The sequence below is a fragment of the Megascapheus bottae genome, chromosome X (genome assembly GCF_031878675.1).
Source record: "Megascapheus bottae isolate mThoBot1 chromosome X, mThoBot2.hap1, whole genome shotgun sequence".
NCBI lineage: Eukaryota > Metazoa > Chordata > Mammalia > Rodentia > Geomyidae > Megascapheus > Megascapheus bottae.
Genome location: NC_143547.1, coordinates 91,863,203 through 91,888,700, shown reverse-complemented (window position 1 = coordinate 91,888,700; position 25,498 = coordinate 91,863,203). Strand labels below are relative to the sequence as shown.

Below are 25,498 nucleotides of genomic sequence, written 5' to 3'. Positions count from 1 at the left end.
ATGGTAGGAATTATGTTTTCAGAAATGAACTAAATAACTTTCAAGTAGAGATTAGTGAAAATGAAGTCCTAAAAATAGAGCACACCCATTTTCTGAGAGCGAAGTATTACTGAAGCCACCAATCATCAGTTACAGTCATTTTGAAACCACAAAGACAGTTATTAGCATGACAGGTGTCTGGTTCTGGCCCTGTACAATTCCCATGTGACAAGCAAGTTGGAAGGACTAGTTTATATTACCTCCAACCCCAAGGATATGTCCCTCAAAATTCTGGCCCAGGCCCAGGTCTACTCAGCACTGTCTGAGAAATCAGGTCTGATCAGTAATCCTTTAAAAGGCATAACTCCCTAGCTCTCGTTTTTCTGCTACCACAGAACCCATCAGAAACCCGTATAGGAGTTTCAAAAGGGAATACTTAGTGTTCACTTGAGTTTGAGTGGTGTTAAGTTTACTTTGGATGTGCTGGATTCAAGACTAAAAACTCGGTTGAAGACAGGTGAATTAACAGCCTGAGCCTTCCCTGGCAGACAGCAAGCCATACCATAAAGGCATAGTAATTATGATGGCATGGTACCAGCACACTAATTGACAGACATCAAGGAACAAAGTAAAGCCCAGAAACAGACCCAGTAATATTAATTTAGTGTATGATAAAGATGGCATTTTGAGTCAGTAAGAAAAAGATGAATTATTCAATAGGTGGTGTTTGGTCAACTACATATCCATTGGGGAAAAATAAAGTATGGGCCCTACCTCACAGCATGCACAAAAATAAATTCCAGATGGATTAACATCTAAATGCAAAAAATAAAGCCATAAGCAGACTGGAAGAAAATGTAGGAAAGTTTTTGTTCCACATTCTTAGAAAGGGTAAAAATTCAGAATATATGAACCCAAAATGAACAGATCTGTGACAAACATTGTCAATACAGATTCCACTCTAAAATAACCTATAAGAAACTGGAGAATAAACACAAATGGAAGAGGTCCATAACATATACACTGATTCCTATTTGAAAAATACTAAAAGTGATCTGTTCACACATTCATATTCACAAATTTAGCTTCAATGATATTCATAGGAAATAAGCCCTCTAGTGGTGAAACTATAAATTGGTACCACCTCTTTTGAAAAGGATATAGCAATACTTACTAAAATTACAAACATGCATGCCACTTTTGGCCCTGTAATACTGTCTACAGGAATTGATGCCACAAAAACATTTACTAGGGGCAGAGAGTTTTGCCTAGTGGTACAGTGATTGCCTAGCATGCATGAAGACCTGGGTTCAATTCCTCGGTACCACATACACAGAAAAAAGCCGGAAATGGTGCTGAGGCTCAAGTGGTAGAGCTCTAGCCTTGACAAAGTCCAAGAACAGTGTTCAGGCCCTGAGCTCAAGCCCAGGATTGGCACAAAAAATTACTAACATCCAACGGTACATTTAACATCTATTAACTGTTCACCAAAAATGACTAATGTCACCGGGCATGGTGGTCACGCCTGTAATCCTAGCTACTCAGGAGGCTGAGATCTGAGGATTGAAGTTCAAAGCCAGCCAGGGCACTAAAGTCCGTGAGACTCTTACCTCCAACTAACCACTAGAAAAGTGAAAGTGGCACTGTGGCTTAGGGGGTAGTACGATAGCCTTGATCTGAAGAGCTCAGGGACAATGCCCAGGCCCAGAGTTCAAGCCCCATAATGGACAAAAAAATGACTAGTCTTTTAATAGGTAATCACTTCAGTTAATAGTAATATGGTCATACAGTAAAAAGAATTGGGGGGGGGCCTAAAAGTGTAGCCTAGTGGTAGAGTGCTTGCCTAACACACAAAGCCCTGAGTTCGATTCTTCAGTACCACATAAAAAGAAAAGGCTGGAAGTGGTGCTGTGGCTCAGAGGTAGAGCATTAGCCTTGTGAAAGCCCAAGGACTGTACCCAAGTCCTATGTTCAAGTCTCAGGACTAGCAAAAAATTTAAAAGAATGCATTTGTTTTTGAACAGTGTCATCCCTTCCTGTTTTATGTGTGGTTTTGTGAAGGTACCAGGACTTGAACTCAGGACCTTGCACATTTGCTCAGTTTTTCTACTTATAGCTGGATACTCTACTATTTGAGCCATACCTCCAGTACCTGTTTTCCACTGTAAATATAAATTAAGCCATGCATGATAGACCACAATTACTTTTCCAGCACTCAGAAGAATGAAACATGGGGGCTGGGAGCATGGCCTAGTGGTAAGAGTGCTTGCCTAGCATGCACAAAGCCCTGGGTTCGATTCCTCAGTATCACATATACAGAAAAAGCCAGAAATGGTGCTATGGATCAAGTGGTAGAGCACTAGCCTTGAGAAAGCCCAAGGACAGTGCTCAGGACCTGAGTTCAAGCCCCAGGACTGGCAAAAAAAAGATACAAAAATGATCTGGGGCTGGAGGAGTAGCTAGTAGAATGCTAGTTGAACAAAAGGCACTCAGTTCAAACCACAGTATTACAAAAAGAAAAAAATCCGGTTTTAAGTGCTCACATTTGTAATCCTAGCAACCTAGGAGACTGAAATGAGGAGGACCATGGTTTAAGGTTTGCCCTACAAAACACTGAGCTCCTAGCCTGCCATCCCAACTATACAGGAAGCATAAACAGGAGGTTCATAATCCTGGCTGGCACACGCAAAAATATGCCTTATTCAAATAATAAAGAAAAAGGACTGGAGGGTATGGCTCAGACTGTTTGCCTAGCTACCACACCACCCTCAGTTTAAAGCCCTAGTCTCACACAGACAGGCATATACACATAAACACACAAAAAACCCTGTAATGGAAGCATAGTAACATGAAAGAACACTAGGAATACCAAGTCACAGACCAATGGGATACCAGCAAAACTGTGATTTGATTTAGAGGCCCAGCACTCAGGAGGTTGAGGCAGGAAAATTAAGAGCCACTGGTGGCTCATACTTGTAAGTTTAGCTGCTCAGGAGGCTGAGATCATGACTCAAAGCCGTCCTAGGCAGGAAAGTCTGCGAAACTCTTATCTCCGAGTAATCACAGAAAAATTGGGAAGTGGTGCTGCTCAAGTGGTAGAGCTTCAGCCCTTGAGCAAATAGGAGCTTAAGGACATCACCCAGGTCCAAAATTTGAGGCCCAGGACTAGCCAAAAAAGTAGGTAGGTCTGGGGCTACCTAAATTCCAAGGAAAGAAGGGAAGGAAAAGAAAGAGGGGGATGTAGAGAGGAAGGGAAAAGAGGAAAAGAAAAGGGGGAAGTTGGGAAGAATACATTTTATGTTGGGCTGAGGGTATAGCTCAGTGGTTGAGCGCCCTGGATTCCATTCTCAGCACCAAAAGAAGTAAACCAAAACACAAAACTAAACCCCCATGCAACTACTATATGTTGGAACTAAATATATGTAATTACCAAAAACACCTAGAAGTGGAGCTATAGCTCAAGTGGCAGAGGGCTAACTTTGAGCAAAAAGCTTGGGGGAATAATACCTACATCCTGAGTTCAACCCCAGTACCAGCATGGGCAGTACCAGCACACACACACCAAAAAAAAAACCCCAAAAAAACACTCAGAAGATTTAGTGAAATTTGTTTGCATTTCCATTAGAAATCTTGGTAAATATTGCCATCTACTGTAGAAATGTGGTATTACAACCAAACTTCAATTTATTCAGAGTAAATACCCCCAAAACAAAGTGGGTTTTTTTTTCCTTTTTAAAAAATAAAGTTTATTAGATCATAACGTTGTCTGAATTTACCACCTTTGTCAAAGTCAATTCCAAGCTTCCAACATAGACTATAATTCCTTTATCAAAGTCAGAAACTTATGGATAGCTTCCGAATCAACAGTTGACCTTTCACTAACCAGGCAAACTTCCTGAAATAACTGTAGTGACTGATTCATCTTCTCAAATTCTCTTGCTTTTCTATGTCCCTTCTGAATAACTTCCTCTGGAAGATGTGCAAGCCTTGCTGCATTAAAGCCATAGCTCTTAGGACAAGCTCCCTTAATGAACTTATACAGGAAAGTAATTGTCTCCTGGCTGGGATCTTCACCTTCGTTTTCTTTTCTTTTTTTTGCCAGTCCTGGGCTTGAGTTCGGGGCCTGAGCACTGTCCTTGGACTTTCTCAAGGCTAGAGATCTACCACTTGAGCCTCAGCACCACTTCTGGCTTTTTTTCTATATGTGGTACCGAGGAATCGAACCCGAGCCTTCATGCATGCTAGGCAAGCACTTTAACCACTAGGCCAAACTCCTGGCCCCCTCAGTCGTTTTTCTACCATGCATGCCATATGTCCTAAGCGCACAGAAACATTTTTAGAATAATCTTCTACTAATTAATGGTAATGGGTAGAAAACAATGTACGACACTTTATGGTCTCAGCAAGTACTTTAACAACAGGATTTGCTATTGCTGTCCCATCAAATGTTGCAGTACCTCTTCCTAATTCATCCATAAGCACTAGGGAATGTGCTGTTGCATGCATAAGAATGCTGGCAGTTTTACTCAATTCAACCAAAAATGTGCTTTCACCTGACATTATCCTGTCTGAGGCACCAAGTCTAGTAAACACTGGATCAACTGGTGTGAGCCTACATACTTTAGCAGGTACATAACAACCCAACTGGGCCAGTACAGCTAATAGACCAGCCTGTCTTGTAAGTGTGGATTTGCCTCCCATATTTGGCCCAGTAATAAGCACACAAAAAGCTTTGCTACTTTCCTCCTCTTCCTTGCAGCCTATTAGAATGCCATTAGGAATAAAATCATCTCCAAAATATCTCTTTGTAATGCAGGGATGTCGTGATCCCTTAAGCTCTAAGAACGGGAGAGTGTTTTCTTCTGGTAACAAAATTACTGGGCGACACATAGGACCATCACCTCCTTCACTATAGTTAGCTAGGCACAGTAAAACATCCAACACTGCAATGCATCCTACAGCAGACTGCCAGTCCTTGTAATTTTTATCAAAGTTATAGAACAGTCGCCGCATACAGTCTCTATGTTCTTCAGCATTTATCAGATTAGCCAACTTTTTCTCAATAGTTTTGGTCCAGTATCGTTTACAACCTTTCCTGGTAGATTTCAATTCATATTCTTCTGGCAGATTCCTGGTGGTAAAATTCTCTGGAATTTCCAACTGGTAACGGTTCCTACCAATCCCCCAGTACTCAATGCTCCTACAGCCAATTCGATTACGCTGTTTCTCTAAGTACTCCAGGAGGCTCTGTTCATTTTCTCTTATGTCAGCAAGTACTTGGTCATAATCAGTATCAAATCCTGCTTTGGGAATTATCAATCCAGTCTTTCGAGCCTTTTCGTGGTCAAAGGCTGTATCCCATCGGTTCAGTTCTGCAGTTAAGTCAGGAAAGAGACCTTCAGGATTTTTTGCCTGTGGAGTCACAATCTGCCTAAGAGTTTTAGACTTAAAACCTTCAGTGACTTCTCCCATAATTCTATAATTTTACATATTACTTTGAATCCTTCCAGAGCAGAAAGAAAATCAATTGTCTTTTTTTTACTGTATGTGGTTTCTTCTTACATTATAGCCCTGCTGTCTGGGTGGTCGTGGTTCTTTAAGGGAAATCCAACATGATGAATTTTACTCAGGAGTCTCTCAAGATCTGGAAGCTTTTTTAGAAGGTCTGCAACTTCAGAGATTTTGTCAGGTGGTACCATGAGGTCTTCTATGGCATCTAAGTGATCATTGATGGCAAAAGGGCTACAGACTGGGGCACAAAGCCATTGTTTCAGAAGTCGCTTTCCAAAGGGAGTATGGCAGGTATCAATCCTCTCTATCAAGGTCCCTTCAGTAGAACTATTTGTCCCATTCAGAAAAATCTCCAAGTTGCTTAATGTCACTGCATCTAGCACCATACGCTGCCTGGCTTTAGTAAAGATAGCATCACGTTTTGTAGTACCGGCCATATCAAAATCCAAAGGAATATATTCCTCAAAATTAGCCATAGATAAAAGTTCCTGATCAATACAGCATTTTTTTGAGGTAAAAGACACAACCACCGAGAGCAGAAAGGGCCAACTCACTTTTCTCTCCTGGTGTCAATCCAATGGAATCTGAATCTGAAGTCATACCTTTAAGCACTTGCAGCAATGCAACTCCACTGCCCTCACTTATCTTTTCAGTAAAATATCCTTCTTCAAGGAGTGTTCTTAAAGTTTTAGTTGCACCCCAAAATTGGGAGCCAGGTACCAGACCTTCCTGAAAAGAAGATGATAATGAACCCTTCAGAAGTATCTTAGTTTCTGCTGAAAGATTTCCTTTACCAAATAAGAGTTGTACTGGAGGATAATGTGCTACTAGAGTCCTCAACTTGGAACAATGGCGATCATCTGAAAACTGACCTATGAAAAACTTTCCCAGTGAAGTATCAACAAAGCATACACCATACACACGACTGTGGCCAGCAAATTCTTCCTCTTTCTCTTTGAGGCTACGAAGACACTTACTGTAGTTCTCAGAGGGCTCACCTTGCAGCACACTGTAAGTCTTTGTACCCTTGGTAATGATCCTACAAATTTCCCTCCTTACAACCCTATCAAACCTAGATATATGTGCCATCTTCCGGCATCTTGCTTCCATCATTTCTGGAGTTTCAGTCTGTTCCACTCGTGCTACTTTATAGCCCTTCTGTACCAAGGAATCTGAGTATCTTCCAAATGCTATTTCAGGAAAACCAGAATGAGCCCAACTGCCTTTCATGAACACCAGTCCCAGGTCATTGACTCCAATAACAGCATCCATATGATAGAGTTCATAGAACTTCCCCACCTTATAAAAGATGACAAGATCAAAATTTTGAGACTTAATTTGCCACCACTTCCTCATCCCAGGAGTACAGGAATTAAGGAAATCTTCAGGCACAGAGTAGATGGATCAAAATCTGGGTGATCAGGCCACCTCTTGCGTTCATCTCTTCTCTTTTCCTTCTAAGCCATTCTAAAGTTTCATGATACCAGACAGTAGGGGAGCTGTTGTCATCACCTCCACTCACATGGACTTGGGATTCAGAATTCTGAGGGGCAGAAAAACCACTCAACGTGGTCTTGTTTCCCAAAAGTCCAGTTATGCATTTGGTGTTTCTTTTGAACTTTTCCTTTTAAATGTGCTGCCTCCAGTCACCATTCTCTTCCGCTTTGGAGCAACTTTGACAGGGCTGCTCAGACCACCACTCTCACTGTCTCCCATTGCACTACTCACTTTATCATTGCTACCCTCCTTAGCATCGGGCTTGAATTCCACGTCAGTCTCCAGCACTCTCCGAGTCTGATAGGACCCTTCTTTTTTTGCTTGCCGGCTGTTTCTCCTAGGTCCTTGCTTCTGAGGCTGCATTTCATCTTCACTCTCCTTTTCTTCACTCTTATCTGATACATAAGTTGCACCTACCTCTGTGTCTTTCTCATCTTCTGTCTCTGAGGGCTCATCATACACTGCCATTTCAAGCCTCTTAATCTTGTCTTTCTTTAAGGCTTCATCTGCCCGTTGCATTGCTCTGAGTATTTCAGACTTTGAACTACAAAAATGACCGCCCTTTTGGGCTTCCTGTGATTTTGAACCTGTATATGGCTTTAATAGCCTTTTGCTGACCCAACCCTTGCTGGGTTGTCATCAAAAAACTGCACATGAACACGGGTTGATTTCCCTTTCTCCCGGATGAATGTGCCATCAAAGGGATGGTTGTAAACCAGGCAAGGCCACCAGGGGTAACCCTCCATCTTGGCCCAAACTAAATCAACTGGTGAGAAGTCGCAGGAACTGCTTGCCGGGGCCGCAGGCTGAGCCGAGCTCCGCAGCCTTCCATTGAGATTCTTGGCTTTCGACAGTGACGACTGGGGCCCGGGCTCAGGCCCAGCCTCGCTCTCGCGCGCCCCCCCCCCTCCCCCGCCTTCTTGGCATTATTCAGCGCCGAAGACTTGGGGAAGAAGCTATATAGCGTGCTCTGTCACGACATTGCGATGGTCGGAAAACCAAAAAATATAGAAGGCTTCACGAATTTGCGTGTCATCCTTGCGTAGGGGCCATGCTAATCTTCTCTGTATCGTTCCAATTTTAATATATGTGCTGCCGAAGCGAGCACGGTTTGTTTTTTTTTTTAATGTTTTTTTTTCCTTTTTTTTTTTTGGTTGGCTGTAGGGCTTGATTGAACTCAAAGCCTGGGCACTGTCCCTGAGCTCTTTTGCTCAAGGCTAGCACTCTACAACTTGAGTCACACTCTACTTTCGGTTTTCTGTGGCTAATTAGAGGAATCTCGAGAACTTTTTACTGCCCAGGGTTGGCTTTGAACCGTGATTGTCAGACCTCAGCGTCTTGAGTAGCTAGGATTACAGGCTTATGCACCAGCACCCAGCTAGTATATTGTTTGTTTGTTTTTTACCAGTTCTGGGACTTGAACTCAGGGCCTGGGGACTGGCCCTGAGCTACTTTTTGCTCAAGGCTAGCCTTCTAGCACTTGAGCCAATTTCACTGTCAGCCTTTTTCTCTTTATATGTTACTACAGAATCAGATCCAGGGCTTCATTCATGTGAGGCAAGCACTCTATCACTAAGCAACATTTCCCCTTGTGCATTCTTTTTTTGCCACTACTGGGTCTTGAACTCAGGGTCTGGGCACTGTCCTTGGACACATTTTTCTCAAGGCTAGCTAGCGGCCTGCCACTTGAACCACAGCACCACTATCAGCTTTTTTCTGAGTATGTGGTACCAAAGAATTATAGTCAGGGCTTCGTGTGTGCTAAGCAAGCACTCTGCCACTAGGCTATACTCCCAGCCACTTGTACACTCGTTTTTTAAGAGAAGTAAACATCCAAACACTGAAGTGTACCCATCATGGAAAAATACCCCACAAAGGTATAATTGATGGGGTGAGAGGCAAGAGATCTCCAAACATTCAAATGCTCTACCAACATCCAAATTTAAACATTCCTGTTGGCCCCAAGATTTTTAGCTTGTGTTTCATCTCTAGCGAACATATCCATCGTTCCAATGGAGGTTAAGAAAAAATATTTAAGAGTAAGGGGGCCAGAAGTTTGGCCTAGAGGTAGAGTGCTTGCCTAAGACCTGGGTTTGATTCCTTGGTACCACATACACAGAAAAGGCTGGAAGTGGCGCTGTGAGGCTCAAGTGGTAGAGTGCTAGCCTTAAGAAAGCTCGAGGACAGTGCTCAGGCCCTGAGTTCAAATTCCAGGACTGGCCCAAAAAAACCAAAACCAAAAACAGAGTAAGGTAGGAAGTTGTGAAAGAGTTCAAGCACTATAATCGCCACAAATGTAAAAGGTCTTTAAAAAAGGGCTGGGCATGTGGCTTAGTGGTAGAGTGCTTGCCTAGCATGCATGAAGCCCAGGGTTCAATTCCTCAGTATCACATACACGGAAAAAACTGGAATTGGTGCTGTGGCCCAAGTGGTTGAGTACCCTCGAGCAAAGGATGCACAGGGACTGTGCCTAGACCCTGAGTTAAAGCCTTGGGACTGGCAAAAAAAGAGTAATGGCACATGAGTTAGAGATTTGACTCAAGTGGTAACACGTTAGCATTGAGTGAAAAAGGCAACACAAAATGGAGGGACAAAAGGTAAATAACTGCAGCAGCAATAGTCATTAGCTGTGGCTAAAATTGGTAGAGCACTAGCCTTGAGCAAAAATGTTCATGGGCTGGCCGGGAGTTTGGCCTAGTGGTTAAAGTGCTTGCCTAGCATGCATGAAGATCCGGGTTTGATTCCTCGGTACCACATACATAGAAAAAAGCCGGAAGTGGTGCTGAGGCTCAAGTGGTAGAGCTCTAGCCTTGAGAAAGTCCAAGGACAGTGCTCAGGCCCTGAGCTCAAGCCCAGGACTGGCAAAAAAAAATGTTCATGGGCTGGGAGTTTGGACTACTGGTAGAGTGCTCGCCTAGCATGCATGAAGACCTGGGTTTGATTCCACAGTACCACACACAGAGAAAAAGCCGAAAGTGATGCTGTGGCTCATGTGGTAGAGCTCTAAACTTGAGGAAAACCGAAAGACAGTGCCCGGCCCCTGAGTTCAAGCCCCCAAATGACAAAAGAGAAAGACAGAGAGAGAGGGGGGAAGGGGGGCAGAGAATATGTCACTACTTGACCTATCTGGCTGTCACTCTTTATACTAACAATTTAAAAATGAAAATCCAAGCAAAATGTGAAGCCCTAGGTTGAAGCCTCATTATCAACATAGACATGGTTTTTCAAAAGATAAAAGTCTACTTACTAAAATATTGGTGTAAGTGTTCAAATTATATATAATTGTCAACTGTGAATCGACTGTATCACCTGAGTGTCTAGAGGAAAATAAAAACCTCTGTTCCTCCTTTCCTGTCTGGAATGGGCTTCCTATTTACCCTCTGTAGGATCCCCACCTTACGTACATTTTTGGGGGGGTGGGGGGTATATACCAGCGGTTAAAATCAGAGAGAAGCTGGGCATGGTGGCTCACGCCAGTAATCCTAGCTACTCAGGAGGCTGAGATCTGAGAATCACAGTTCAAACCTAGTCTAGGCACTAAAGTCCGAGAGAGTCTTATCTCCAATTAACTACCAGAAAACCAGAAGTGGTGCTGTGGCTCAAGGGGTAGAGCGACACTGCCCAGGCCCAGAGTTCAAGTCCCACAACCAACAGGGGGAAAAAATCAGAGCCTCATGCTCCCACTCACCTTGCTTACTCACACTGGTGTTGTTACACCAACCTGGCAATATAACCTCATCTTTGATTTCAATAATGCTACTAGGAAAAAATAGTGTGTAGGAAGAGAGCCACCTAATGAGTTGCTCCAGTCATCTCTTTTCCCTCCTTTCTCATTTTTCAGAGGCCTGAAACTAACCTTGAAGTGTTTTATCAAATGGTAACCCCACTGTACAACACTGGGGCTAAGAGCATGGCCTAGTGTTAAAATGTTCACCTAGCATGCATGAAACCCTGGGTTAGGTTTCTTGGTACCATATACACAGAAAAATCCAGAAGTGGTGCTGTGGTTCAAGGGTAGAGTGCTAGCCTTAAGAAAGCTCAAGGGCAGTGCCCAGACCCTGAGTTCAAGTCCCAGGACTGGTGGGGGGAGGTGGGGGAGAACTTTGTATAAATACATATCCTTAGCATTTGTTTCTTCTACTTTATCTTCATAGGTGAAACTATGAAGATAAAAGGAAAAACAAAGTTTTCCCTAGAAATTGTGAAAACCTCTATGCAGCAACAGATTCCAGCTTTGGTACTAACGACCCTGAGTTTATCCCCAGCAGTGTGTCGGGGGGAATATTTGTCTGATAACTTTTCCACACAACATGCCTAACATGCATGAGGCTCTGAGTTCAATTACTCAATGCCACATAAACAGAAAAAGTGGAAAGTGGCGCTGTGTTTCAAGTGGTAGAGTGCCAGCCTTGAGCAAAAGAAGCTCAGAGATAGTGCCCAGGCCCTGAGTTCAAGCTCCAGGACTGGCAAAAAAAAGCCTCAAATAAAATTCATAGCAGAGGAAATATACTTGCATATTTAACTGACATATTTTTCTGAATGTCACAGGGCCTTAGAGACAATGAAGGCCACTGAATATATAGCACAGTATTTTATTTCAATTTTTCTAAGATTCACATTCTTGCTTTAATAAAAGTGCTGTCTTTCACAGCAGATCACACACAAAAAAAGGAGGGCTGGGAAGATGGCTCAGTGGTAAGAGTACTCAACTCCCATGCATAAAGTGCTGGGTTGGTTTCTCAATACCACATACACAGAAAAGGCTAGAAGAGGCGCTGTGGCTCAAGTGGAAGATTGCTAGTCTTGAGCACAGAGGCACCCCAGGCCCTGAGTTCAAGTCCCAGGACTGGCAAAAAAAAGTAAGGCAGGTATACTGGCAGGCCATGCCTGTTATCAGGATGCTGAAATGGGATGCTCAAAGTGCTGGGATGGCTCAAAGCCAGCTCAGGCAGAAAAGTCCCCATCAGACTCTCATCTCCAATTAACCACTCAAAAACTGCAAGTGGCACTGTGGCTCAAGTGGTAGAACACTAGCCTTGAGCACGACAAAGTTCAGGGATAGTGCCCAGTCCCTGAGTTCAAGCCCAACAACTGACCAAAAACAAAAGTAGAGCCAGGCAGGGCATCAGTGGCTTGTGCCTGTAATCTTAGCTATTCAGTAGCTTGAGATCTGAGGATTGTGACTCCAAGCCAACCCAGGGCAAGAAAGTTTGTGAGACCCTTACCTTCATTAATTACCAAAAAAAATCCTAAGTGGAGCTGTGGCTTGAGTGGTACAACAGTATAAAAAAAGTTCAAGACAGTGTTCAAGCTCAATGTTCCAGTCCTGGCACAAAAAAAATAATAATTTGCTGCAGTTGTATTGCTTTGTTAAGGATGAATTGTATTAATTAGAAAATGCAAATTTCATTTTGAAGAAAAGAAACATATTCTCATATGGTATAATGGATATTATATAGTCTGGGAATATTTAGTAGTATATGGAGTATTTATTATGCTCAGTACAGACTCAGCAACTTGAATTCACTATTTCAAATTGGTAATATAAAATCATAACTAATACCAATGTTAATTATACTACAATTTTAAATTTATACTTTAAGTTAAGCTGCCTAGTTTTTTTATCTACAATTTTATTGTTATTATTAAAGCATTATGCAAAGGAAGCTGCCTGCTTTTAAATGCATATATAAATATATTAATTCTGTGATGTTATTCAATTATTAAGTAGGTTAGAAATGTTACAAAAAATCAGTGAAGAGCATCTGGAATGATTTCTTTTTTCTATCATTTAGTAATAAAATTACAGAATTTCATAGCATTGATATTACTCTACATGAAAATTTAAAATTAAATTTTTTTCCTTATATTTTTTTACCTCAAATAATTTTTTGCTTATGTTTGAGATTCAAGGTTTTTTAACTAGTTTAGAGTTCAGCCCAAGAATGCTCTATGATCTAAAACTAATAGGGAAAATTAACAGAAAATGGAATTAAAAGGTCAAAATGTTTCTTCCTCTCCTTATTGCTTTTATAGCTGCAAAAAAAAAAAAATATATATATATATATATATATATATATATTGCCAGTCCTGGGCTTGAGCTCAGGGCTTGAACACTGTCCTTGGACTTTCTCAAGGCTACCACTTCCAGCTTTTTGCTATGTATGTGGGGTGCCAAGGAATCAAACCCACGTCTTCGTGCATGCTAGGCAAGCACTCTACCACTAGGCCAAACTCCCGGCCCCATGCAAAATATTTTTTTATAAAGTACTAAAGCTTATTTTGCTTGTTCTTCCTTTAAAAATTATTTCATAGCTAGGAACTGGCAGCTTAGGTATTTAATCTTAGCTACTCAGGAGGCTGAAATCTAAGGACTGCAGTTCAAAGCCAACCCAGCATGAAACTCCATGAGACTTTTATCTCCAAATAACCATCAAAAATCTGGAAGTAGAATCATGGTTCAAGGCATAGAGTACCAGCTTTAAGCACAAAAGTTCAGGGACAAGGCTCAGTCTCTGAGCCCTAGTATGAGCCTGAGCCCTAGAACATGTACAAAAAAATATTCTGAACAAATTCTATAAATGAGTTTTAAGTAGTAAAAAAAAAGGGTAGGGGAGGTTAAGCAAAATCAAAGAAATAAATCATACCAAATGCATATTTTGACTCTAAGCAACAATGCTATTAAAAGTTGGCCAACTGGCCAGGATCATGGCTTGGTCATAGAGTGTTTGCCTCGAGTGCATGAAACACTGGGTTTGATTGCTTGGTACCATATACACAGAAAAAGCCAGAAGTGGTATTGTGGCTCAAGTGATAGGGTGCTAGCCTTGAGAAAGAACAAGGACAGTGCCCAAGCCCTGAGTTCAAGCCCCAGGACTGGCAAAAAAAGATAGCCAACTATACTGCCAACACCTATACTGATAGAAAAGTAAGTCAGAACAAAATGTCAACCAATAAATCACTAAATTCTGTGGAATAAGAATCTAATTTTTATGACTAAGTAGTTTATTCCAGAAAGGCTCTGAAAAGTTAAAAAGAGATGTAAGTAGGCTATAGCTAAGTCTTCTCCTGAAATACAAAGAGGGAATGAACTCCAGGGCGAGGTGTCTTTGCCTCTTTTTTCACTTATGTAAATGACTGTATGGAATATATGATTAATTTACACATTCGTTATCTGGGTCTCAAGGCACAACTGTTTTTAACACCTTGAGATTCCTTGAGCTACAGTTAGAAGGCAGGGGAGGGGTGCAAGGAAACTAGGAAATCATGAGAAACAGGATTACACTTTAATGTAAGCCTTTTAGTTATGTAAGCAGAATTCAATTAAACAAGAGATGCTCTCTATGACAAAAAAAGAGATGTAAGTAGGAATATCATAGTACATGGGCATAAAGAATTTAATGGGACAGAAAAAAACATCTATGACAATATTTAAATAGTTGCTCAGTCAACCACAGAGCTGATCAAAATATAGAAAGAGCTATCTCAGTTCCTTGCTTTCAAGATGACAAAGTAAAAGGGGAACAATAGTCATGCCAAAAAAAGGGACCCATGGGCCAGGTGTGGCCTAGTGATAGAGTGCTTGCCTAACATGCATGAAGACCTGGGTTCAATTACTCAGTACCATATACACAGAAAAAAGTCAGAAGTGATGCTGTGCTGAAGTGCTAGCCTTGAGGAAAGGCCAAGGACAATGTTCAAGCCCTGAGTCCAAATCTCCCAGGACTAGCAAAAAAAGGGGGAGGGACTAAAACCACAGGTAGCCTGTTTTCTGTATGAACTGTATTCCATGAATGTATACCAAAGACCAATGCCACTAAGAAGTTCATTCAAAACACTGGGAAGGGCGGGGTACTGGCTCAAAGCCAGGTTGGGCATAAAAGTCCGTGAGACTCTGATCTCCAATTAATCACCAGAAGTGACACTATGGTGCAACATGGTAAAGTACTAGCTTTGAGCTGAAGAGCCCAGGGAGACAGTGCTCAGGCCCAGAGTTCAAGCCCTATGACCAACCAAAAAAAAAATCACTGAATCACTGAAGGCCACAACCACCTGAGATGCTTCCCAAGCTGTATGTGAAGATATGTTATTATGTCCGTTGTATCACTGATACCAAAATGATTAGAAATCAGTCTTGTAAGACCTAGAATGAATGAAACCCCTGCCTCAGATTATACCTGCTGGTGGTATCCCAGGACCTCCAGCAAAGCCCATGGAAGGGGTGCAGGACTGAAAAACGCTATTCTCCAGGAGAAAAAAATACAACAGAAATCTGTTTGAAAAAAGAAAAGAGATTCCCTATACTTGTTTGTTAAACATGACATTAAATATGATATAAAAATCAATGTTAATAAATTCTTTAATAAATTAAAAAGAAAAGAAAAGAAAAAGAGTGCTTGCCTAGCATGCAACGACTGGGGTTTGATTCCTCAGTACCAGACACAGAAAAAAACCTAGAAGTGGTGCTGTGGCTCAAGTGGTAGAACTATCTAGCCTTAAGAAAGTCCAAGGAGGGCCGGGAGTTTGGCCTAGTGGTTAAAGTGCTTGCCTAGCATGCATGACGACCCGGGTTCAATTCCTTGGTACCACATACATAGAAAAAAGCCAGAAGTGGTGCTGAGGCTCAAGTGGTAGAGCTCTAGCCTTGAGAAAGTCCAAGGACAGTGCTCAGGCCCTGAGCTCAAGCCAAGGACTGGCAAAAAAAAAAAAAAACTTAAAAAAAAAAAAAGAAAGTCCAAGGACAGTGCTCAAGTCCTAAGTTCAAGGCCCAGAACTGGCCAAAGAAAATTAAAAAAAAACAAATGATGATCACCAGATGCCAGTGGCTCATACCTCTAATCCTAGCTACTCAGGAGGCTGAAATCTGAAGCTTGTGGTTCAAAGCCAGCCCTGGAAGGAGAGTCCATGATACTCTTATCTCCATTAAACACTCAGAAAAAGCAAGAAGTGGTGCTGTGGCTCAAGGGGTAGAGTGCTAGCTTTGAGGAAAAGAGCTCAGGGACACTCAGGGACAGAGCCCAGGCTCTGAGTTTAAGCACCAAAAACAGAAGTGAAAACAGAAAAAAAATGATGATAGTGGTTCCAAGCCAGCCAGGTAGGAAAGTCTACGAGATACTGATCTCCAATTAACCACTGAAAGTGCAGCTGTGGTTCAAAGTAGCAGAGTGCTAGCTTTGAGCAAAAGAGCTCAGGAATAGAGCATAAGCCCTGAGTTCAAGCCCATTGACAGAAGAAGAGGAAGATGAAGAAGGGTGAGGAGGGGAAGAAGAGGGGGGAGGATTAAGTAAAATTAAGATGTAAATAGTTTGGAGAACTTCAAAAAATAAAGATAAAACCAAACTTGCTCTTACTTTTTAAACAAAAACATATATTAACTATACTTACACAGTAGCTCTTCAGTCTGATAAAATCTACAGTCATAGGAATGGATCTATCACTATTTCTATTCAGTGCCTTAATGTAATCCAGCAGATCAGCAAAGAACTTATAGCCCCCCTTGAGTACACAGAGGGCTACGATGTGATGTCCTCCCATCTCTTTCATCACATCTCGAGCAAGCCTTTCCGTCCTGTGGAAATATAATCAGAAATTGAAAACAAAGTTCCATATATTTAAGCTTCATTAGCATCCAACATAAAAAAACACATCCTTTTATCCCCATGACAGGTATCTTTGCTTCATAAATCAAAAATTAAGCTTATGTATCTATTTAGTTTTTAAAGAAAATAGTCACTATGGGGGCTAGAGTTTGGCCTAGTGATAGAGTGCTTGCCTGGCATGCATGAAGGACTGGGTCCAATTCCTCAGTATCACGTACACAGAAAAAGGTGGGAAGTGGTGCTGTGGCCCAAGTGGCAGAGTGCTAGCCTTGAGGAAAAAGCCTAAGGACAGGGCTCAGGCCCTGAGTTCATGTTCCAGGATTGCCAAAAAAAAAAGGTCATTATATAAATAAGTGATGTCTCAACCTTGTAATTCTCCTACCTTCTAAGTACTAGAATTACATGTGTTTGTCATAACATACCCACTCAAGCAAAATTAAAATGCGGTATCTTTAAAATTCATGTAAATATGATCCCTGTGCTGGTGACTTATACCTGTAAAGCTACTACTTAAGAAGTTAAGATCTGAGGATTTCTGTCTAATGCCAGCCTGAGCAGACAAATCCAAGAGATGACTAGCAAATTGACCAGCAAAAAGCCAAATGTAGAGATGTGGTAGTGTATGACCCTGAGTTCAAATCCCAGTACAGGGCTAGATAGACACAATGGACACTATATCATTACCAGTTTTAAATTGGAAATACAAAGATGTCACTTTACTTTTCAGACTGGCAAACTGACTAAACTATTTCTCCACTATACTTTATTAGAGATTGTGAGAGAGTATACCATTGGGAGTACACAATGATATAATTTTTGAAGGATAATATACAATGAATAACTTGCTTCTGATAGATTTATGTCCCAAAAGCATGGAAAAGGATATCTCTCTAATATAGTAAGTAAAGGCAAATCAATAGATTCTAAGTATCCATCAACAATGAATTAAAAGCTATGGCATATCTATAAATAGAAATGCTGTGCTCTCTCTGTATTTATATATTTATATTAATATATGTCTCTATATTTATATTAGATATGTATGATAGTTCTTGATGTACTAATATGAAAAAGTCTGATAAAATTTAGTAGTAAATGATAGTACATATATGTATTAAATATACAGGCATATAACCATATTTACACATAGTAACTATAAATACACAGCTGATGTCTAAGAAACGTTTAGATTTAGGTGTTAAGAGATGTGTTTTCCATTTGCTGACTCCATAAATAAAATGCCTTTTTTTGGTCAGTTATGGGACTTAAACTCGGGCCTGATCCTCAGATCTCAGCCTTCTGAGTAGATAGGATTAGAGCTATGAGCTACCAGCACCCAGCCTAAAATGCTTTATTATTCCAAGATCAAGATTATAACATTAACATTTGTACACAAAACTTTTAAGGTACACTTAGATTTTTTAAATGAAATTTGAGCTGGGTGAGGTGGTTCATGCTTCCAATCCTAGCTACCCAGGAGGATGAGATCTGAGGATCATGGTTCAAAGCCAGTCTGGCAGGAAAAGTCCATGAGACTCTTAACTCCAATTAACCACCAGAAAACCAGAAGTGGCACTGTACCTCAAGTGGTAGATTGCTAACCTTGAGTGAAAACCCCACGACAGAAAGATTAAAATTTTAAAATAAACAGAAGAGCCAGACACATAAAGCAAATATTTAAGAAAATCTTTTTACTCTTATAGAGGAGAAATATTTCAAGCTAGATGTGCATAATAATGAAAATCTGACTGTGCCTTCATATGATTTACTTCCAGGATACTACTCTATCCAGGACTGAGAAATCAGACTGAAAGATTTCATTTTTCCAACCTCCTTTCGATGTTTATTTTACTCCCTATAGATTCCAAAATGCTGACATTATACTACATAATTATTAAGTCTCCCTCTTTTTTTTGCCAGGACTGTGGCTTGAACTCAGGGCCTGGGCACTGTCCTTGCACTTTTTCAAAGTGAGTGCTCTACCACTTGAGCCACAGCACCACTTAAGGCTTTTTTCTGTGTATGTGGTACTGAGAAATCAAACCTAGGCAAGCACTCTACCTAAGCTATATACCCAGCTCTCCCTCTTTTGTTTTTGTAATGATGACTTTAAAATAAAAAATATTCAAATCAACAAGTTGGCCACGTTTATATTCAAATATCAACTACTCAACAATAATTACTGGCACATAAAATTAATTTTAAAAAATTTAAAATTTCAGGGTGGGAGTTTAGTCTAGTGGTAGAGTGCTTGTCTAGCACACATGAAGACCCGGTTCAATTCCTCAGTACCACATACATAGAAAAAGCTGCAAGTGGTGCTGTGCCTCAAGTGGTAGAGCTCTAGCCTTGAGAAAGCCCAAGGATAGTGCTCAGTCCTGAGATAAAAAGCCTAGGACTGGCAACAAAAAGTTAAAATTTCTATTTAAGATCTTACCTGTCCATAATCAGTCCATGGGGTATAAATACCCTTTCCAAATCCTCAATGTAATGTTTAGGTATGCAGAATAAATCTAGGTCATAGCCTGGTTCATCATCACTAATCTGAAAAAGAAATAGAGTTGTTTCAAATCAAAGCATTATAAGACACAGTTAACTGGTTTTAGATGGTAACTACAAGACAAATTTAGGTATGAGATTATAAAAAAAATTGTTACTTCTTTGTGTATGTGCCAGTCCTTGGGTTTGAACTCAGGTCCTGGGCACTAGCCCTAATAAACTTTGTGCTCAAGGACAGCACTGTACCACTTAAGCCACAGCTCTACTTCAGGCTTTCTGGCAGTTAACTGGAGATAATAGTCTCACTGACTGCCCCAGCTGGCTTCAAACCATAATTTTCAGATCCCAGCTTCCTGAGTAGCTAGAATTATAGTCATGAGCCACTGGCTCCAGCTAGAACTGTTAACCGTGCAGTTGTAAATTTCCTTATGTAGTAATAAATCCTTCTATATTATAACATTATCCTCCTGTAGGAAAAGCTTATCTTAGGGCCTAGAGTTTGGCCTAGTGGTAGAGTGCTTGCCTAGTATGCTCGAAGACCTGGGTTCAACTCCTTGATACCACATACATAGAAAAAGCCGAAAGTGGTGCTCTGACTGAAGTGGTAGAGTACTAGGCCTTGAGAAAGCCCAAGGACAGTGCTCAGGCCCTGAGTTAAAGCCCCAGGACTGGAAGAAAAAAAAAAAGAAAGAAAAGCATATCTTAAGAGATGAATAGTTAATGAAAAGGTGAGTCAGGCACTGGTGGCTCACACTAATCCTAGGAACTCATTAGGCTGAGATCCAGAAGGTCTTTGTTTAAGAAAAGTCCATTTCCGGGGCCAGGAGTTTGGCCTAGTGGTAGAGTGCTTGCCTAGCATGCATGAAGACCCGGGTTCAATTCCTCGGTCCCACATACATAGAAAAAAGCCAGAAGCGGTGCTGAGGCTCAAGTGGTAGAGCTCTAGCCTTGAGAAAGTCCAAGGACAGTGCTCAGGCCCTGAGAAAGCCCAAGACTTGCAAAAAAAATATGGAAGAAAAGTCCATTTCCAAAATAACCATCAAAACATATCAGGATGCGGGGCCGGGAGTTTGGCCTAGCAGTACAGTGCTAGCCTAGCATGCACAAAGCCCCGGGTTCAATTCTTCAGTACCACATACACAGAGAAAGCTGGAAGTGGTGCTGTGGTTCAAGTGGTATGGTGCTTGCCTTAAGAAAAGGCCAACAGGAGTTTCGCCTAGTGGTAGAGTGTTTTGCCTAGCATGCACAAAGACCCGGGTTTGATTCCTCGGCATCACATATATATATATATTTTTAAAAAGCCGGAAGTGGTGCTTAGGCTCAAGTGGTAGAGCTCTAGCCTTGAGAAAATCCAAGGACAGTGCTAAGGTGCTGAGCTCAAGCCCAGGACTGGAAAGAAAAAGAAAAGGCCAAGGACAGTACCCAAGCCCACAGTTCAAGCCCCACATCTGATCAAAAATTCAGGCTGGAGGCATGGCTCATGTGGTCAAGTACCAACTGAACAAGCAAGCCCAACAAGCTCAAGATTCTAAGTCCATGCTGGGCGGAGTGGCTCATGCCAGTAATCCTAGCTACTCAGGAGGCTGAGATCTGAAGATTGAGGTTCAAAGCCAGGTTGAAGTCCTTGAGACTCTTTATCTCTAACCACCAGAAAACTAGAAGTGGTGCTGTGGTTCAAGGGGTAGGGCAGTAGCCTTGAGCTGAAAAGCTCAGGGACAATGTCCAGGCCCAGAATTCAAGTCGCACAACCCACAAAGAAAAAAAAAATCCTAAGTCCAAACTATAGTGCCTAAAAAAAAATGAAACACAGGCCGGGAGTTTGGCCTAGTGGTTAAAGTGCTTGCCTAGCATGCGCAAAGACCCGGGTTCGATTCCTTGGTACCACATACATACAAAAAAGCTGGAAGTGGTGCTGAGGCTCAAGTGGTAGAGCTCTAGCCTTGAGAAAGTCCAAGGACAGTGCTCAGGCCCTGAGCTCAAGCCCAGGACTGGCAAAAAAAAAAAATGAAACACATATGAAATTTAAGCTGGGCGCCAGTGGCTCATGCCTGTGGAGCCTAGCTACTCAGGAGGCTTAGATCTGAGGATCATGGTTGAAAGCCAGCCTGGGCAGTAAAGTCTGTGAAACTCTTATCTCTAATTTACACAGAAAATTTGAAGCAGTGCTGTGGCTTAAAGTGGTAGAACTTCAGCCTTCAGAAGAAAAAAAAAAGCTAAGAACAGCAGCCAAGGCCCTGAGTTCAAGACCTACAACCAACAAAATAAAGTATTAAGTCAATCATCTTTCATGAAGTTTAGGATTTGAAGTCTTCAGGTTACATACAACGTAAGCAGTAGGGAAATGATTTAATTTACTTTAGGTAAGTCACTATGAAAAAAGGAAAATGTTTAAAGAGTTAAGAGATGTGGCCAAATGTTAGGCATTTTTTTAAAAAGTGACATGCATGAGGAAATGTATTTTTCTCTCCTCCTCTGATTTTGTTTGAAAATTTAATAATGTATTCTTCTCACAAGTTAAAATATACCGGTCAAGAAACCTAATCTGAAACCACCTGAAAAACAGAAGTGAAGCTGTGTCTCAAGTGGTACAGCTCTAGCCTTGAGCTGAAAAGCTGAGTCAGTGCCCAGGTCCAGAGTTCAAGCCCCACGAATGACCAAAAAAAAATACGTAAATATATGGAAAATTCTCCTGGGCACCAGTGGCTCACATCTGTAATCCTAGTTATTTAGGAGGCTAAGTTCTAAAGATCCAGGTTCAAAGCCAGCCCTAAGCAGTAAAAAGTCCATGAAACTTCTAGTGACTCAAAGTGGTAGAATGCTAGCCTTAAAGAAAAGAGCTCAGGAACAGCACCCAGGCCATGAGTTCAAACCCTACAACAGATCAAAAAATTAAAAAGAAAGAAAAGGGGGGAAGAGAAAAGAAGAGCCAGGTGCAGCAGCTCACGCCTGTAATGCCAGCTACTCAGGAGGCTGAGATCTGAGGATCAAGATTCAAAGCCAGCCTGGGGAGGAAGTCCATGAGGCTCTTATGTCTAATTAACCACCAGAAAACTATAGTAGGGCTGTGGCTCAAGGGTTAGGGCAATGGTCTTGAGCTGAAGAGCTCAGGGACAGCACCCAGGCCCAGCGTTTAAGTCCCACAACAACAACAATAGAAACATGACCTGAGAAGTGGAACTGTGGCTCAAGTGATAAATTGCTAGCCTTGAGCACCCAGGCCTTGAGTTCAAGCTCCAGGACCAGAAAAAAAAAAGCCAAGGATGATTTTGCTGAGCACAGTTGGCTGATAACTTTAAATGCCAGCTACTGTGGAGGCTGAGATCTGAGGATCATAGTTCAAAGCCAGCCTGGGAAAGAAAGTAGGTGAAGAATCAATCACAGAAAAAATCTGAAGTAACACTGTGGCTCAACAGGTATAGCACTCCCCTTCAGCAAAAGGAGCTCAGGGACAGCACCCAGGCCCCGAGTTCAAGCCCCAGGACTGGCAAAAAAAGTAAGAAAAAGAAAAAAGAAAAAAAAACTGCACTGTTCTGGCTGGGTGACAGTGGCACACGCCTATGACTGAGATCTGAGGAATCTGGTCCCAAGCCAGACCAGAGGGACAAATCTGAGACATTTACCTGCATTTCACCAGCAAAATCTGGAAGTAGAGCTATATATAATTCAAGTTACAGCATGTCAGCGTTGAGTGAAATGAAGCTAAGAGAGAGCTCATGGCCTGGACTTCAGGTCCTAGTAACCAGGACCAAAAAAAAAAAAAAGCCCTATTTCATCACAAATACAAATTGCCTTTTTTTATATATCTCACAACAGTGGGGAATGTGACAGAAAGCTAAATTATCCTTTAAAACCTATACTCCTGAGCCAAGAGCATGACCTAGTGGTAGAGTCCTTGTCTTGCATACATGAAGACCTGGGTTCGATTCCTTGGTACCAGACGCACAGAAAAAAAAAAAAACTCGAAATGGTGCTGTGGCTCAAATGGTAGAGTGCTACCCTTGAGGGGGGAAAAAGCCTAAGGATATTGCTCAAGCCCTGAGTTCAAGCCCAAGGACCAGAAAAAAAATACTCCTATAAGCTTGAAATTATTACAATCAATTATATAATCAACAACTTAAAGTGATTTCAAGTCAATACTCAAAAACTGTTTTAGTGGGATCCACTTATTTGTTGTTTTTAGATCCAGTCTCTGACATACAAAATAGTTAAGGATACCAATGAAGCCAGGCACCTAGACCAGAAGATCAATGGAACAGAATAGAAGATCTAAAAATGAAACCACATGCCTACAGTCAACTTATATTCCACAAAGGAGCCAGTGATACACAGGGGAGTAAACACAGCCTCTTCAATTATTGGTGCTGAGAAAACTGGGCAGCCACATGCAAAATACTAAAAATTGGTCCCAGCCTAACACCATGCATAAATATTAATTCAAAATAGATCAAAGACCTCAATATCGGACCTGAAACCTTGAAACTGCTGCACAATAGAGTAGGAGAGACACTGGAACTCATAGGCATTGGTAAAAACTTCTTGAACGAAGTCCTAGGGCCACAACAGATTGGAAAGAGACTCAACAAATGAGACTACCTAAAAATAAAAAGTTTCTGCACAGATAAAAGCATAGCTACTAAAGTAGAAAGACAGCCAACTGGGAAAAGATATTTACATCAGACAAATGCTTAATATCCAATATCTACAGGTAACTCAAAAAACTAATCCCCCAAAACCAACAAACAAATCACTAAATGGGCAAGGGAACTAAAAGAGAGACTTATCAAAAGCACAGGTAAAAATGGCAAAGAAACATATGAGAAAATGCTCATCATCCATGGTCATAAAGGAAATGCAAATAAAAACAACTCTAAGATATCACCTTACCCCAATCAGAATGGCCAATATTCTGAACTCTAACAACTGCAAATGCTGGCGGGAATGTAGGGAAAGAGGAACCCTACTGCATTGCCGGTGGGAATGTAAACTACTACAACCACCTGGATGGCAGACTGAAGATTCCTCAAAAAACTAAAAATAGATCTTCCCTGTGACCATACCTCTCCTAGGCATGTACTCTGAGCATCATAACCCAGGATATGATAAGGACACCTGCATAGCCATGTTCATCGCTGCACTATTCACGATAGCTAAGTGATGGAAACAACCGAGATGCCCCACTACAGATGAATGGATATAAAAAAATGTGGTACATATGTACAATGGAATTCTACATAGCCACCAGACAAGATAAATTATGTATCTATGGCATACAAACCTTCAGCCTAATTTTGATTATGTTCTAAAATCTAAGTGCCAGTGATTGTATATATAGATTCCCATCTTGAATACCTGTTTAACACATCATTTGAAATATTATGTAAAAATCAATGTTAATAAATTCTTTAATTAAAAAAAATAATGGCATTCTCTGGGAAGTGGATGGAACTAGAACAAATCATGATGAGTGAGATAAGGCAAGACCAAAGGAATAAAAGGTGCATGGTCTCCTTGATATGTGGATATTAGATCCAAACAGTACAAGAGTGATGACTCAATATTCGAGTATATAAATATAACTACATAGACATATAAATCTATAATGGGATATATTTCTATAAGCATACTGATATATTATATTGGTTGATATGTATCTATGACATACAAACTCAGTTTAATTTTAATTTTGTTCTTAAACTTATGTGACAGTGATTACATATAGAGATTTCACTCTTGAATACTTGTTTGTTATACTTGACATATGAAATACAATGTAAAATAAAAGTTAACCACAAACCAGAAAAGAGAAGGACCCCAGTGGAATTGAAGAGATAGAAGTCAAAATAACCACTAAAGAAATGACAGAATTGGCCAATTAAATAAATGGAGAGACACAGAAACAATGTCAAGAGTACAAAGAAGAAATTGACAACCGGGCACGGTGACTAATGCCTATAATCCTAGCTACTCAGCAGGCTGAGATCTGAGGATCACAGTTCAAAGCCAGCCTGGGCACTAAAGTCCTTAGGAAGAGAGAGGGAGAGAGAGAGAGAGAGAGAGAGAGAGAGAGAGAGAGAGAGAGAGAGAGGGAGGGAGGGAGGGAGGGAGGGAGGGAGGGAGGGAGGGAGGGAGGGGAAGGGAGAGGGAGGGAGAGGGAGGGAGAGAGGAGAGAGGAGAGAGGAGAGAGGAGAGAGGAGAGAGGAGAGAGGAGGGAGGAGAGAGAGGAGGAGAGAGGAGAGAGGAGAGAGGAGAGAGGAGAGAGGAGAGAGGAGAGAGGAGAGAGGAGAGAGGAGAGAGGAGAGAGAGAGAGAGAGAGAGAGAGAGAGAGAGAGAGAGAGAGAGAGAGAGAGAGAGAGAGAGAAACAATATCCAGGACTCCAAAAAGGATATGGAGGGGCCAGAGTATAACCTACTGG

General features: G+C 41.3%; 1 protein-coding gene, 1 non-coding gene and 1 pseudogene across 2 annotated transcripts in view; all 3 read right to left on the bottom strand.

Annotated features, from left to right (window-relative positions):
• Positions 1–25,498, bottom strand: part of Hprt1 (hypoxanthine phosphoribosyltransferase 1) — a 58,693-nt gene that overhangs the window by 17,632 nt on the left and 15,563 nt on the right. Inside the window, exons 2-3 of the mRNA XM_090326816.1 lie at positions 19,024–19,130; positions 16,372–16,555 (exon numbers count right to left, since the gene is read on the bottom strand). Coding sequence (XP_090182942.1) covers positions 16,372–16,555; positions 19,024–19,130 — 291 coding nt within the window. The remainder of the gene's footprint in view (positions 1–16,371; positions 16,556–19,023; positions 19,131–25,498) is intronic.
• LOC150041560 (DNA mismatch repair protein Msh6-like) lies at positions 3,752–7,969 on the bottom strand (annotated as a pseudogene).
• Positions 7,989–8,095, bottom strand: LOC150041559 (U6 spliceosomal RNA). Its single transcript, XR_016533929.1, has one exon. It is a non-coding gene; the product is annotated as a U6 spliceosomal RNA (small nuclear RNA).